This window comes from Atractosteus spatula, chromosome 13, assembly GCF_055471065.1.
Source record: "Atractosteus spatula isolate fAtrSpa1 chromosome 13, fAtrSpa1.hap1, whole genome shotgun sequence".
In the NCBI taxonomy this organism is placed as follows: Eukaryota; Metazoa; Chordata; class Actinopteri; order Semionotiformes; family Lepisosteidae; genus Atractosteus; species Atractosteus spatula.
Genome location: NC_142718.1, coordinates 6,383,886 through 6,400,435, shown reverse-complemented (window position 1 = coordinate 6,400,435; position 16,550 = coordinate 6,383,886). Strand labels below are relative to the sequence as shown.

The 16,550-nt window shown below is 41.6% G+C and overlaps 1 protein-coding gene across 2 annotated transcripts in view; it reads right to left on the bottom strand.

Annotated features, from left to right (window-relative positions):
* Positions 1-713: 713 nt before the first annotated feature.
* ical1 (islet cell autoantigen 1-like) overlaps positions 714-16,550 on the bottom strand; it is a 41,393-nt gene continuing 25,556 nt past the window's right edge. Inside the window, exons 11-17 of one of the 2 annotated variants that reach the window (XM_088931217.1) lie at positions 15,656-15,706; positions 14,935-14,984; positions 14,260-14,322; positions 13,243-13,374; positions 10,546-10,809; positions 10,009-10,122; positions 714-5,063 (exon numbers count right to left, since the gene is read on the bottom strand). In XM_088931217.1, coding sequence (XP_088787343.1) covers positions 4,948-5,063; positions 10,009-10,122; positions 10,546-10,809; positions 13,243-13,374; positions 14,260-14,322; positions 14,935-14,984; positions 15,656-15,706 — 790 coding nt within the window. In that variant the 3' untranslated portion in view covers positions 714-4,947. The remainder of the gene's footprint in view (positions 5,064-10,008; positions 10,123-10,545; positions 10,810-13,242; positions 13,375-14,259; positions 14,323-14,934; positions 14,985-15,655; positions 15,707-16,550) is intronic. The other variant, XM_088931218.1, reaches the window with a different exon arrangement.

Here is a 16,550-nt window from a genome sequence, read left to right as displayed (position 1 = left end):
TTTTATATAAGTTTTAATATAATAACCACTACAGCCAGCAGCCATATCACCCTGCAACTCACAGCTGGATCCGCACTGAAGCTCAGCAGGTGTGAGCCTGGCCAGTACCTGGATGGGAGACCTCCTGGGAAAAACTAAGGTTGCTGCTGGAAGAGGTTTTAGTGGGGCCGGGGGGGGGGGCGCTCACTCAGCGGTCTGTGCGTGTAATAATGCCCCAGTATAGTGACAGGGACACTATAAAGTAAAAGGGTGCCGTCCTTCGGATGAGACATAAAACCGAGGTCCTGACTCTCTGTGATCATTAAAAATCCCAGAGCGTCTCTCGAAAAGAGTAGGGGTGTAACCCTGGCGTCCTGGCCAAATTTCCCATTGGCCCTTACCAATCATGGCCTCCTAATAATCCCCCTCTATGAACTGGCTTCATTACTCTGCTCTCCTCCCCACTGATAGATGATGTGTGGTGAGTGTTCTGGCACACTATGGCCGCCGTCGCATCATCCAGGTGGGGCTGCACATTGGTGGTGGTGGAGGGGATCCCCATTACCTGTAAAGCGCTTTGAGTGGAGTGTCCAGAAAAGCGCTATATAAATGTAAGCTATTAATTATTATGTGACTAACAATAGAAATAGAGTAAATGATCTGACACAATGCCAGACTATGTCACATATCAGTCCACATCCAACTCAAGAACAAGTACAGAAAAGTTTGAATATGTTAGAATGACTCCCAAACCTTTATTTTTTGTGTACAAAGTTTAAAGATTCAAGCAAACGTTTTTTTTTTTATCAATACAGGTATAGATTGGAAAAAATAGTGTTAAGATCAAAAGAATTTGTGATCCTCTTGGAAATACATTCTCGCCCGTGTAAAAAATAAAAACAAAACGAAACATTAGTGATCTCTCCTTCACCAAAAAAACATGACTGAAAAGATCAATACTGCACATTCATTTGCATTTTTTTTCATTAATCAGAAAAACCCACAACCACACTTCTGAACTCCTAATGCGAGAAAAGAAAATACCTGTGGTGTCAACTGAAGCCACACAAAAGATTTGTTGGGAAACAAAGAAGGGAAGATAAAGAGTTAACAGTTAAACATGCTCTTCTCTTCATGGCAGTGAGTGAGTAAAACAGGTTAACCATTTCAAATACATCTACGAGAGGTGAGAAACAGCCCTGCTCTCACAACGTCTCAGACGAGAATCTAGGAACTTGGAGTGATTGTGCTGCAGCAGTCTCCCCAGGGGGAATACAAGCTCCATTGAGAGCAATAAACGTATCGGTCTAAGTGACTGAAAAGTATGTTTGAAAAGCGGAACGACGGTAGCACTGCAAGGCCAGGGCCTGGGTCTTTCACAAAATGATGCCCGATAACCAAACCAGAAAAAAAAAGTTCCCCAAAAAGGAAAAGAGGGCCTCAATTCAAATAGTTTTGAAGAATGAAGATCATTCTGAGGGCTATAAAATGAACATTTACTTCAAATTTAATTAGCTCACTGTGTCGGCAGTGCTCATTGTGATACTAATCAGAACAGGCCAACATCTCAGAGGTCCTATATCCTAGTATGCAGAAGTCCCATATGTGCTGTTTTGTGCTGAATCCGACTGGTCCCGAGACTCATACACGGAAACTGAATGTAATGTAATTTGAGTCTTTCCTTCGATTGAATGTGTTGGAAAAAGACAGATTTCAAAACCTTTAACGTTACAATAAACGGGATCACGGATAAAAATGATCACTTGAATCCCAGATTCCCCACTGATTTCCTGCATCGCTTTCATTTCTTTGCATTATCAGGGCAAATTTCACAGACAAAACAAGTAACTTTAGCAATATTAAAATGGTTGTACTGTTTCATCATATTGTCTTCTAAAAGGCACATACTGTCAACCTGTATTAAAACTTATGATCTATGGTCTGCTTAGCCATTAATGCAGAATTCCTACACAGATTTCATGACAATCTCTGCACCACTGAAACAGATGTACAGAACATTCTATAAGTGTCCTATAAACAGTTTCTTTATAAATGCAGGTAACTTAGAACAGCACACGTTAAAACACATTTCAAAATAAACACAAATAAAAATGCAATGGCCAGTTTGTAACAGCAAGGCAAGTGTTGCTTCCAGATATACTGCAATCACCACTTTTGTTTTCAGCGGTATAATGTAAAAAAAATTCCACAGCCTTCGTGAGTCATGAAAGATGCCACTGCCAACTCTGATTTGTGAGTTGGATACTACAGACATGAAGTGGGCATAGTGGGTGCAGATTTAAGGGAAAAATGGACAATCATTTTCTGTATCTACAGCCAGGACAATTTTGAGGCGAGGGAGTTGCCATTTCACTCTTCAGAATTATCCTCTTCGCATGCTTCAGACATTTCTCCTGATGGCAATCATTTTCATTTTGATTCCTACAGCCTCTCTTCAGGCGCAGAATACCTCGTCCCTCCTGACAGATTTCACAGATCAATAGTGTTCAAGTTCTAAACCAGCTTCCCTAAAATAACATTTTCAAGTCCAAGACTTACTGCCAGGCAGAGTTTGTGAAGCCATTACAGCAGTGGGAGAAAGACCAGCTACAGTTGCAGTTCAATTTTGGTCATATATTCATCATGACTCGAAAGGCCTGGCAAATTCTGTCTGTATATGCAGTATGGGTTTATCTTAAACATCTCAGCCTTATCGCCTTATCGAGTTCTAAGCTAGTCTTTGTTTTCTGATTCAATTCACTCAAATATTGCTTAGCAATTTATCCAATGTCTATTTTTTTAAGAATTTAAAATCTTTTTAACCCATCCCATTCGATGAAACATTTCTATTTAATGAAAAGGCTGCTTTACACACTGAAAACAAAGTAAACAGTCTTAAATAAAGTAAATGCAACCATTACACAAGCAGCCACATTAGACCAGGTTTGAAACAGTAGGACTGCATGGCCACAGACGATCCAGCAGTGCCCGGCAGTGAGAAAGTAAAGTGCTGGGCATGTGTAAGTGTGCTTTTGGGATGCTGATGTCTTAAGTGGTTCATACAACAGAAGTATTTCTCGTCTGGGACTGTTAGATCTGTAGCACATGGAACATTGGATTCCAAAAGAAACCTTACATCACCACTGCATTCCAGTGGCATCTTCACACAAGCCACTAATTCACACAACATTCCCAAATATACTCCAAACCTTGTTAGCTTCTTCCCATTAGATTCTCAGCCATCTAACCATTGGCAGCCATTTAGAGTTAATAAAATATATTCCCTATTTGCTATATCTTTTTTCTCACTATGAGCCAAAGCTAAAGAAGCTTTTTTTTTCCTGTAACGACTACAGTAGAAACCTTGACAATTTCAAGGTAGAAACAAACAGCACAGAAGCTGCTTAAATTTATTTTGTGCGTAATAAATAATAGTGCAGCTTCTGTCTGTTGAAAGGAGGTTTCACTAATGCTGGCTACTGGATTCTTTGTTAGCAATTTCTCACTATTTGCTCTATCGTTGTTTTATTTAGATATCTCCAGAACTTAATCTACTTAAATAATATAGACTGAAATGTTTTTGGCGCTTTTGTGCTAAAGTATATAACTAAATGATCATAATAATTGTAGCACATATAGTGTACCTATTATTCCTTAGCCGTTTTATTTTACCGATTATATTGTGTGATCATTTGAAGAGAACTGAAGAAACACCATCCTTATGGTTATCAGCTTTAGCACAGAACACTTTATTTGAGCTGCGCTTCAGTTTTAATCATTCATTGGACAGCCCTGCTGGCTGCCAGTCTCATTGTAGCGAATTCAGAGCCGGGGGAATGTGAGAATGTCATTCATATTAAATACTGTTTTAAAAACCAAAACACAAAAAACAGCATTAAAAACAATATAATTTCCCATTACATAAAGTCCCGTTGACTACAGTAATGTATAAGAACTCGAAAGGTCTATTTCTAGGGTGGACACCTGGTGCCATAATTCCAGAGGACTGCCAGACAGAACAGGGTTTTACTCTCAGCTCTCTGACCACGGGAAATGAAACAATATTGCAATTCAGTCACTTAATCACCCATGTGATTAAACCATGTGTTTTCAGCTAAAGATGAGCTGATCCACTGACACACTGCGTCATCTGATAGACGATACCACACACTGAATTTTTTGGTCTTCTGTTTCAGAGTTTTGCCTGAGCAGAGAGCTTCTTTGCTAACTCCTCTTCAGACTCAGCGACTCCATGTGTGAAAGAAAATAAATCAATTTCTTGAGCTGCAGAGTGCACAAACTGGTCGATTTGATCACTGGAGTTATTTAATCCAGAGATCTGAGCTGTTGTATTTTTACCCTTCCACAGCTTTGATTAAAAGATGCATCGACTTTTTTAGAAATCGACAGATACAGAAAACTGGTCATTCCAGCTTTATCATCAAGCCTGACTTCTTCTGTCAGCAAACCTGTTCCATCTAGTTTACTTTTCAATTAAACTCTGTATCTGGTCAACACCTTGTACAAAAACATACGGAACCAGATCTTTCCATTTGAAGTTCAGAAAAACCTTAAAAATAATGCAAATTTAAGAGTTAATGATGTACTTGTTGATCCAAATAGATTCTCCGGGGTCATAAATCCTGCAGACTCAAGAATTTGCTTTGTTTTTCTCATTTACGGACACTAACCTCACGGAGCTGAGTCTCGGCCAAGGAGAGCGAGTCTCTTTCTTTTCTCACACGATTTTCCGTTACAACGCTCCTCCCCAGTTTAAAGATGAAAGGTTGTCTTTATACGCTAAGTTGAATCTTGGGAGCAATCGATAACCCTGCCTTTCTTGCAAGGCGGTCCAGAATTATGAGGCAAGATGACGACCCCACCCCACAACCCAACCGAACCTAACCAGTCCGCGGGGGGGCCGGGCCCTCGCGTTGGTCACACCGTCCTCTCCCTCCGGTGCCCCCTTCAGGCGTTTAACAGCTCGTCGTCCGAGCGGCCGATCGCATCTGGGTTGGCCAGAGGGTCCAGGTCGGCGAACAGGTTGAACCAGGCCGACATGTCCCTGCGGGAGCTTTTGGAGGCTGCAGGGGAGAAGAAGGATGCAGGGGAGTTAGAATGAGGGATGGAACGAGAGCTGTGTGTTAAACCTGCCAGCCCTGCCTGAGACAGCGTATTAATAAGAGACTCCACGGACAATAGTGCTTAAATAGGAACTGCAAAGCTGTTTTTATATTTCAGGGGCTAGAAAGAATCGGCATCGATGAGTGCACTACAACACAGCTACACAGTAACCCGGTGCCGGCCAGAGGAGGACAGGCTCCCTCTTTTTGAACCTTGGTTCCTCTCAAGGTTTCTTCCTACTTTAATCTGAGGGAGTTGTTCCTTGTCACTGTCACCTTAAACTTGCTCACTGGGGTGTTCAGGCCCGGAAATCTGTAAAGCTGCTTTGTGACCTTGCCCATTGTAAAAAGCGCTATTCAAATAAAACTGAATTGAATTGAACTTGTAAAACCTTCAAAAGACATCATAAAATAGACAAGCAGCGCCATGTTCTGCGGATCAGAATGAGGCAACGTGTGGTGGCCTTATTACATTGCAAACAAGCAGGCTTGTGAATACTTGGCAATAGAAATATTGCTCTCGACTCTGAGGCGGTTCTGCCGACAAATTCTACTCGTTAACTCTGCGGGCAGATCACGTTGGAAACTTTCTGTGGTGAAATATCTGCCGCATAACCTGTACTTATCGCTCATGCATCGCATCTCATTAGCCAGCACAGTGACTAGTGAGCGGGAAGGGCCGCCTCACATCACAGGGAACTCGCGCTCTTGCCCGTGGAGAGACCAGGGGTTTTGCGACAACATGGCAACTTCCAGTCCTTGCAGAATTTTCACGATTTTGCTCTTAATTCAAAATTGGTAAATGTATCTAAACCGTCAATGAATTTATTACCACGGTTTAATAACGAGTTTGAGGAATTGGGACTGCAATTCCCCTTTTAATCATGCCTGCGGGTGTTCCACTTTATTTCATCAGAGGTATTACCAAAAAAAAACAGAACTCATTTTGCAAAACCAACATGGAATACAGCATAACGAAAGCAATGTCAGCATTAATATTTCTTCCACTAGTTTATCCCAGGACGTTTATGGACATGGATTCTGCAGATACTGTCATTTGGACACTAGAAACCAGCTAAGAAGGTCAGCACTCTGCCCGTGTAAAAAAAATCCAACACCAAATAAATAAATAAGCAGCAGGCAGAACCCAGGCTTCTCTAGTTACCCAAACAAGCTGGAATTCCAGAACAAATTAATGTGGAACGGGGAAAAACTGACAGCTCTAAGAGAGAAAATCACAGCAGGCACAGTGGAACTTTGTATAAATACTACTGGGATGTCAAGATGAAACTTGAAACCACAACAGTCATTACAAGAAGACAAATTTTCAATAGTCCAAGAATGTATATTAAAAAAGTCATTTTCTATTTATCCAATGTATCTTTTTGTTGTGACCGATCAGCCCTGACAACTTGGTTCCTGATATCTGAAACCAAAGCCGTTTCTGGTCTGCCTTCCCCTCGTTCAATAATGGGATTTTTCAAGTTTATGCTGCATGCAAGCGTGAGAAAGATAACTCCTGCGGCGATGATAAATATTTCAAATCCTCACAGTGGGCGTCTCCCATTTCCAAAGAAGCTGATACCATAACCCAGAGCATGGGGTCAAAAGTAAAGGAGTCTGCGTGGCTCAACGATGTCAAGCCCTTTTAAAACTGAAATGGGTGACCTGAGTCCCCTCCAGAGAATGCTGTCTAATGGCCTTCTTAGGCTTTTTTCACAAAGGCTTAATTCCCCACAGAGTTGAGCTCACGCCATTCAGTGCTTCAGACATACCTATCTCTCGTCTTTCACTCATTCATCACGACACAAATTAGATTTCAGTTGGTTTTTGTTAAGAGGCAAGTGAGTTAGAAAATGTGCCTTGGAACTATCAAAGTGACAGAGAGAGGGTTTATTCCTGGACGGATTAGGGACAGGTTCGTCTGCGTGTGTGATAAGGCTGCAATCACTGTGAAAGTGTTTGCCTGATCTTTCTCTCTCAGATCCACCTGCTGTGGAATTCAATAGTTGTGAAGGCAACCCCACTCCCAGTTAGTTCATCTGCGAGAGCTCCTTAAATACCCGCTGTAGAGTCTTGGCTCCCTCGTGAGTCTCTTTCCTGCTTTCCTGCAGATTTTTTTAATGTTTTCAGAATTGGCAGCATTTTCCAACCGCCTTCCGTTTTAAAAATACGAGACGCACAATACTACTAACAGCTGGTGTCTTTAGAATTAGACTGCTGATAGCTGTTATAAACAAAAACGAACAACGGTTCTAATGGTTCCCAGAACAAAAACTGGTAAAAAAAAGATATCTATAAAATTGGATATGAAATTAATAACATTCCGGGAAACTGCAACTGGTAGCAATCAAAGTACTCCTAAAGCTTTCCAGGACTTTCAAAAGCTCCTGCCTCACTGTGTCAATGTAAAATCAGCAATTCGTAAAGGAATTCTTAAAGTAATCCAAATGTTTTCTTAAAATACCTTAAGAATAGGTCATGAACACAAAGTTGAAAATTTGACTTCTAAAAAAAATGAAAGATCTGAATCCTATCCCTTCTATTCAAATGTACAGTATTCAGTGCTGTAGCTGAGGAGGGCCCTGTACTTCCACCAGCTGTTTCAGGCTTAAATATCTAAAGTGCCACCTACTGATGACTCTGTAAAGCAGTTACTTAGAAACCTAAAGAAACAAAGTTCAGAAAACAGCTGACTGATCCGTGTGGGAATGCTTTGGGACAATAATAAGCTTAAATGCTTCATCATGAAGTGCCAGGCTGTAAAAACAGCAAGTATGTGAGAGCAGTGCGGGCCCACAGCGAGGCCTGTGTGTTTTACACAAGGGCTCCCGACAGGGCCGAGATGCCATGGGGAAATGATCACCACGAGGGCCGACACAAAGGAATTCACCGTTTTCAGACACGCAGTCATCAGATAAAAAGACCTTTCTGCATGTCGTCCTGCCATTAATACCTGGTAATCGTTTAACAGACATCACTCTTTGACCTATACTTACTGTATATACATTACTGAACCCGTTTTTTCCTATATAACAGAAAACTGGAATTTTCTCCACAATGAAACTTAGTTTTATTCCTGCAATTCGGATACTGGATGCCAGCTTATTATCCTGAGGACTCTGCGTGGATGTCCCAGGCACAGATTGATGGCCATGGAGGAAATGCAAGGGGACAGAGGGGGGAAAACGAGAGGAAAGATGTCTGAGTCCGTGCAGTCATGCGAGCCGGCTGGCGGCAGACAGAGAGCCCTGCGCTGCCGCTGAATCAACAGCCCTCCGCCTGAATCTTGCCGCTTTTGTGAACTCGCCGCAAACGCTTTCACACGAAGAGCGGGCATTGCCCTTGTCCAAACCCAGTCATTCCCAGCTCCCCCTCATGAAAGGACTCCAGCCATAACAAACCCAGAAATCATTTCTCACTCCTGTTACACAACATGACAAAAAGGAGAACTTTGTTTCCGGCCTCAAGTTAACAGTACAAAGGAATCGGCGGTTATTTCAAATTATAGCAAATGCCGGTTCATTTCCGAACCACTACATCCAAATCGGGGTGGTAGGGGGGAGCCGGAGTGTCTCCCAGCAAGCAATGGGCACAACGTTCATGTGGTCATTTTCTATGAATCATGTGATGAGTGGGAAACAGTCAAGACAATTCAAAATTCAGCGAGCGACAAACACATAAGGCCAAGACTCACAAACTAATGTTTACAGGCTATGTACAGTTGGAGTGAGTTCCAGAGCTTCTACGCCCTCCATCCAATCAATTTCCCCAATCAATTACCCACACAGACGAAACCTAATACACTGAAAACTGGACAAAAATCATCACATGACGAGCTGAGGAAATACAGCTCAGCACAACCAGTCTGTCCCAAAACAGCCTTTAGCTCCTATACAAAAATACATTTACGTATAAGCAAGAGACAAACTTTCTTTATGGATTTAAAATGGGACAAATAGTTCCTCGACCACAATGAAAATAAATCTCCTTTCCCTAAATTTTAGCCAAGCACATTATAGGTTTTGGTTTGTCAGGAAGACTGGTCAGACTGCCCAGAGCTGTGAAGGCACTACGAAGCTGTTTCGTGCTCCCTGCTAATAATTCAGATTACACCAGGTATCCTTTATTAAAGGGCAGGGTCAAAATAAACTGTGAATACAGTGCGAATGCATGAGTGTACTGTATATCACCTCAAATGCATGAGTATATACAGTACCACCTGTTCTATCACAGGTGCTTTTGCTCTCTGTTGATCCCTTCAGAATCAAGTTCAAAATACTGCTGCTCACCAGTAAGTAAGCTAGATGCAATATGCCAAGGGTAGGAGAATTACTGGTGTCTAAAAAGCACATCATAGCCAGCGGCGCAGCGGTTAGTATGGCTGCATTGCAGCACTGAAGCGCTCGTGTGTTCGTGTGAGTAAGTCTACTGGGTGCTCTGGTTCCCTCCCAAAGTTCAAAGATATACAGGCAGGTAAACTGGCTTCTGGGAAAACTGGCCCTAGTGTGAGTGTGTGTGTGCCCTGTGATGGACAGGCGTCCCATCCATGGTGAACCCTGCCTTGCGCCTGTTGCTTGCTTATCGGATAAACGGGTTAGAAAATGGATGAAGGAATCTCTGGTTGAACTACTAAAAAGAATCAGGAAATAATGATCAAACCTACTACTTCTCCATCTGTCATTGTTACGGTCTACTACTCAGGTGTTTGCAGAAAATTCTAAAGATGAGAAAATGCATGATTTTGATATCATAACTGGCAAGAACTATTACAAAAACCTGAAGAGGAAGGATGCTGTGGGTTTGCTATTGTCTGCTGATGTGTACCTGCCAACCTTGCGTTACTGAATTGTTATACATCATACCAAACAAGACACAGCTTCTTCCCAGCACCGAGCGCACTCACCTTTGCTTGTCATCTTTGGGGCATTCGGAGGAGGCGTGGGTGGGCTAACCGGCTGAGAGGGAGCCTGAGGGGTTTGCAATGGCTGAGCCTGGAACATGGGAGGTGTGGCCCATCCTGAGACACAAGACAACATGAGGCAAACCTTAATGAAGGCGATTCAGACGCAGAAGGCATGAAACCAAAACGAACACGCTCTCCCAGTTGCGTGTGGACAAAAAATGGAAACACCTATTCAAAGATAATTAATAAGCATCATCCAGTTGGGGACTACACATTGGTGGTAGCAGTGGGATTCCCCATTACCTGTAAAGCACTTTGAATGGAGAGTCCAGAAAAGCACTGTATAAGTGTAAGGAATTATTATTATACTAATAGAGTGTTAGGCCACCACGTGCGGGCATTACAGCCTTTATGAGTCGATCAGTGTCTGGAACTCTGCAGGGATGTTGCACTATCTCTTCTACAAGAAGACAAACACAGTTTCAATATGTCCCAAATCATTAGGTGGTGAAGTGCTCATTTCCAGGCACCACTGACCTGTGGCGCTGAAGCTGCGATCAAGGAGCTGGGAGGGTAAGAAGCCAGTGGGGCTCGAGGGCTGATCCGGTGACAGGGCCGCTGTGGGGTCCGGGAGTGGGGCAGAGGCCGTGCTGGCCTCAAAGTTGCCAAAGGCATCGTGCCACTCTCTGTTGAACTCCTCATTCCCAGCAGGCCCTGGGCTCAACAGGTCCTTCAGAAAGGACAGGTCGCTCCGTTCCACATCCTCTCCTTCAGGCAGGTCTGCCAACAGGTCCTTCGGAACTGGAGAGAAACAAAACGAGTTTGGGGACACCGGTCTGGATTTCACGAAAAACACGTAAGTCTCTCAACGGGTAGAAATGGTTTGATCGTTTTTAGGTTTTACTATAAGCAGGATCTTGTGCGTAAGTCAACACCTGGTCCAGAATGTTCTAGAGATGCAATCTTCCTAATGGCTTGAAATGAAATGGATGAAACTGTTATCCAATGGCAGTTTTAATTTTCCTTGTATTTTTAACACAAACTGCATTCCCCATGCTCATCTTCATTTGTGACTTTATATAGTTGATGAGGGGTGAAATTGGTACATTTTAGTTTAGATAGGATAAGACCTTAAAATTCCGCCTGCTTTAAACAGCAATAAGTTCTTCATACACTTTTTAAAAGAGTGGGTATAACAACGGCCTGATCTCCTAAAGAATGTGTCTAAAGTAAAGACAGAAAACATTGTGAGGAGACGTCGGGTTCAGGTATAAACTACATTCTGGCCTGAGCTCCATTTCCCAGAAAGCAATGGGGACTGTCCTGCCACACTCAGTCACCTGACCAGTGGGAGAAGACAACTGGTCAGGTGATGACTTGAAAACCAGGAAGGCGAGGCCTCAAAGAAGAAAACCAGAGAGATACAGTAGAGCGAGGGAAAGAGGTCAGTCAGCGTGAGGCAGCTTTTTTTCAGAGAAACGTGTGGTTTTCATTGTGAATGTTTTGAAGCAAGCACACAGCTTAGCTGCCTGGTGTGTTATTAGAGAGGAACACAGGAAGACGTTAAGCTAGGAGCTTAAAGAAGTGCTAGGCTTTTATGTTTGTAGTTTTGTATTTTCTCACACTGTAAACTAATAAATAGCACTGGTTTTGTACCTTACAGCTGTGTTTATGTCTGTTTTCCTGCCTATTAAAAAACTGGTAACAGCACTCACCAACCACTAGATGTGCCTCACCATCTAGCCCCTATTACCTATCGTGGGTGTCCTGGTTACCACACAGAAAAGTGGTAAAGATATACAGCGAAACAACACTTTTCTTCCCATTGTTGGAATGTGTTCTAAAACTGTTGCTGACAAATTTTCAAGAGTGCCTGACAAGCCTAAAACCAGCAGCTGTATCACCCTGCAACTCACAACTGGCAACCCACCGAAGCTCAGCAGGTGTGAGCCTGGTCAGTACCTGGATGGGAGACCTCCTGGGGAAAACTAAGGTTGCTGCTGGAAGAGGTGTTATTGGGGCCGGATGGGGGCGCTCACCCTGTGGTCGCCCTGGGGCGACACTATACTATACACTATACTGTAAAAAGGTGCCATCCTTCGGATGAGACCTAAAACCAAAGTCCTGACTCTCCATGGTCATTAATAATCTCAGGGTGTTTCCTGAAAGAGTAGGGGTATAACTCTGGCTAAATATCCCCCTGGCCTGTACCAATTATGGCCTCCTAATAATCATTATCTATGAATCGGCTTCATTACTGTGTTCTCCTCCCCACTGAGAGCTAGTGTGTGGTCAGCATACTGGTGCACTCTGGCTATCATTACATCATCCAGGATGGGGCTACACATTGGTGGTTGTGCAGGGAAGTCCCCATTATTGTAAAGTGATTTGAGTGCAGTGTCCAGAAAAGCACTAGATAAGTGTAAGGATATTATTATATTGTTATAAAACTCATATCCATGGATTTAAAAAATATCGAAATTTTAAACACTTTCATTACATATTTTAAAACCCTAATACTGAAACGTTTTTAAAATATCTTAAAATAAAGAAAATGTACTTTTTCCCCCGTAACAAACACTTATTAAAAGCCTCTGCATCTATGTTTTGCTATTTACCTGGATTTCAAGTACTTTCATACTACACACTTTTTACTTAGTGGTTTGGAATTTCACACACTATCGCTTTACAACACTGGAAAAATCTGAATCCCAGTTGAATTCAGTACAGTATGTTTACAGTTTTCACATTACATTATCAAATTATCACCTTTAATGTGAAAGGTGCTCTGGTATTCGATATATGCTGTGGCCCAAAGCTATGAACAGCATTTGTAACACCGTCATTTTTACTTTCAGTGAAATTCTGGCAATATCAGAATGATCCTCCATTAAAGATCTCAAGAGATGAGCTAGAAAACACTCAAGAAGTCCTATTCTGGAAGACACTCAGGCCAAAGCCGGTGAAGGGCCTTGTCGGTAATAAAAAGAACTTCAATGTCAATACTGAAGGGATTTCTGGGAAGCAGATGCAATATTTGTAGCGCAGATGTGATGACATAGGAACAACAGGTGAGAAGTCGAGATGAGAGTCTCTATAAGATGTACAGTAAGCAGGCTCGAAAATGCTACAATAAAAATTCTAAAGAGGAAAGCAGGAATTGCCTCTGGTAGGGTAGAAGATGTTTCACTTAGTGCCCACCACCAGAATAAGAGAACCAATGGCCTTCTTTACCCATGTCACAGAACTGTGTGACCGGACTCCAGGGGGCTGTGGGGCTGGAGGGGGTGTTGAGGGTGTCGAGAATCATTAGCAGGTCGTCCTCAGCAGCCTCTGTGAGTGTCCTCGCCGTGTCGCTCGGTCTACCTGTTAGTTCACATGATTGATAAGCCAGGCTCGGCAGCTCTTAACAACAGGGGTTTGCTGACAATCAGAGTCTTCGTGTTAGGACGTCAGGTGTTACTTAAAACAGAAAGCGCCCATCTCTTATTAGTAGCCTACTTATCCTGGTGAGGATCATTGCAGGCGCAGCCTACACAGGAAGAGCGCGGCACAAGACAAGACAAGACCGAGAGCACCCCGAACAGCACAGAGATCCACCGCTGCAATGTGAATGATGGGAAAATTTAGAAGCGTCAGTCTAACCCAGTCAGCATGTCTTCGGGTAGAAACCAGAACTCCTGGCTGAAAAGCTCCCAAGAAGATTAGTCACCTGCAGCCACAATCAAAGCCAGGGCCAATTAAGAAAATTAAAAAGCACCTTCTGGCAATGAAAATTAGGTTTTTGCATCTCAAGATTATTAGCTCTACAATATACAATAAGGTGACCCAGACAATGAGAAGAATTTAATACATGTACAAAACACTTTTCTGCTCTGTCTAGGTCAAGAAACTGCCTGAAAAAAACATAGAAATGAATTATATTTGGATAATCAGAGCATGACTTTGTATCGAAAGATGAACAGCAAACCACTGAAAATTCAGTAACTCGTGTGTACTGCGTTTTGACAGCAAACCCCCCAGAAGTTGTGGCCTTCAATCTTCCTTTTTGTTCTGGAATTAGATGCATCAAAAGTGTATATGCTACTTGCGTTGACAGAGAGGAAAAGACCACTAACCTCTCTTTCTGTATATTTCACGCAATATCACAGATGCAAATTGACTAGTTCCAATTTTGTTTCCATTACGCGTGTGAATGCAAAGCAAGCAAATTTGTACTTAGTGAGAAAGAACCTGTCACTCTTTGCTTACCAGAATCCAAGCTGGCACACAAAGAGCTGTCTGTATCCTTGCTTTGTCCATCAGCACTTTGGGCTAAAACCAAAAGACAAATTATTTTAAAAATGCCCCGAAAACATAAAACTCTTATTTTGTCTTATGTTCTTTTTTTTGGAAACCAATGAAAATCATCTTTCAGTGCCCGTTTACCAGCTTGTCAATTTTAAAAACCACAATTTTAAGGACTAAAGTAATTTCCTGTGAGGAAAAGAATAAAAAAATACTTTAAATGGCAGGTAAAAGTACATTCAAAAACTATTATTTTTGCCTTTGCTTTCATTTAACATTACAATCCTTAATGTAAAACACCTATAAAACTCTCTAGCTTACTAGAGTGTATTCAATTGTTCTTTCCCACAGAAAAGGGCTGCGGTGTACAGTAATTATGATAAATAAAAAAATTATGGTTAATAACTTAAAAAAAAAACATTCAATACCCAGAAAGTCACAAACATGTTTTGCTATACTGGGATTTAGTGAAGAGCCAATGACTTCTAACTGCGATTTCAAAGAAAGAATATTCTTGTAAGACAAACAAAACACAGATACAGAAAACATGAAACACAAAAATGATGTAATATGATTTCTGAGGAAAAAGTATTTCAGGTCCAGGGAAAGGGGACACCAACACCTTATTTTTGCACATACCTGTTTCTGAATCAGCTCCTACAGGCTTCTCTTCATCCAGCAAAATCAATCTAAAACGCATGATTATCACAAAGGTTACAGGACAGTCAGATTTTTGGCTTAATGTGTTTTCTGCAATATGTAGAATTCCTAAATGTCTCAGGAATCCACACACTACTGCCGAATCCACCAAAAAGTGTCATTTTTTGCACGAACCGCACGGAATGTTTCTCTAAAAATGGTTAATTGTGAGACTTTCCTAAACTCCTTACTAAATAAAAAGGTGATTTTCGAATGTGGAAATTGTCACATTGTTTTACCACTTGAGAAAATCAACAAATTCCTGCTCTTTGAATTCAAGAAGGTAAAAAGGTTTTATCACATCTCAGAAATACTGATCTAGACATCTGCAACTCTGAAACTTCTGCGACCATCCCCAATTAGACTTAACAGTGGATTAATGTTTTAAATTAATCAAACTTATTTTTAAAAATAAAAGTCAAAGGAATGAAAGAAAAATTCTTTCTCTGTGCCCTTATTTTTTTTTTTGTTTAGTCCTCCTCATTCTCATTCTTTGGCTCCAGGACCGACCTATGAGGGCTTCACTAAAACCCAAGCCTATTCAGTTTGTACATGAACTGATTAATCGCACATTACACGACTTTAAAGCAATGATCAGCACATTTCCAATAAGCAAGTAATGGTCAGTAATGGGACAGCAAGTAATGGTATAGTTACTTACGTTTGATTAAAGAGGGCTCTTAAATGAGCATGGTTTTTGATGAAAACAAAACTGGAAGATGACGCAAAAAGAAAAGCAAAGAAAAGATGAGGAAATTGCAGCAGAGAAGCATGTAATTATACTGTAGGAAATGGGTTAAACGCACGCAGGTCAAATAATGAAAGCGGACAAAATTAAAGGCTGCCCTACACTAGCTGCAATTTCTATGCGTCTGACATCGGTCTGCAACTCCTTCTTAAACTAAATGACCGTAATATACTGGAATTCAAATATAATTTCATTAATTCAACACTGTATATTTATTGAAGGTGGTGTCTGATTACAAAGCTTGGTTGGGAAAGTTGCAGGGCTCGTGTTATCGCTATGATCGACAGCGGAATAGAATATACTTCTGAGTTGCAGCTAGTGTAGATTACCGGCTGTGTAGAAAAGTATGCTACGTGGGTGGAATGCGCATGTGACAGAAGCACTGCAGATCTGGCTTAGAGCAGAAGTACCATGCGGTTTGACCAGAAAGCAGATGATTCATAATGCAAAGCTTTAGTAAGAACAGCATGGAACTAAAACAGAGGCCAGGTCACGACATCTTAACCAAACAATTATTTTCTTGATACATTCTTATGTTAGGATCCTAGCCAGGGCTAGAATATCAATCTCCCAATGGTCACTTTTAGGTGAAACTGCATATGCACTTGTATGGTTGGATTATTTCCTTGTGTTAACCACATGTTCCCCATAGGCAAAGCATTCAAATAAAGAGCGTACTCATTTAGTTTTACAATGCAGGTACATAAATCTACATACTGGCAAATATATGGTAGAAATTTATAGGCAACAAGGTTATTTCAGTTAAAATTCTCATTAGTTTTTAAAGAGACACTATCATTGATTCAAA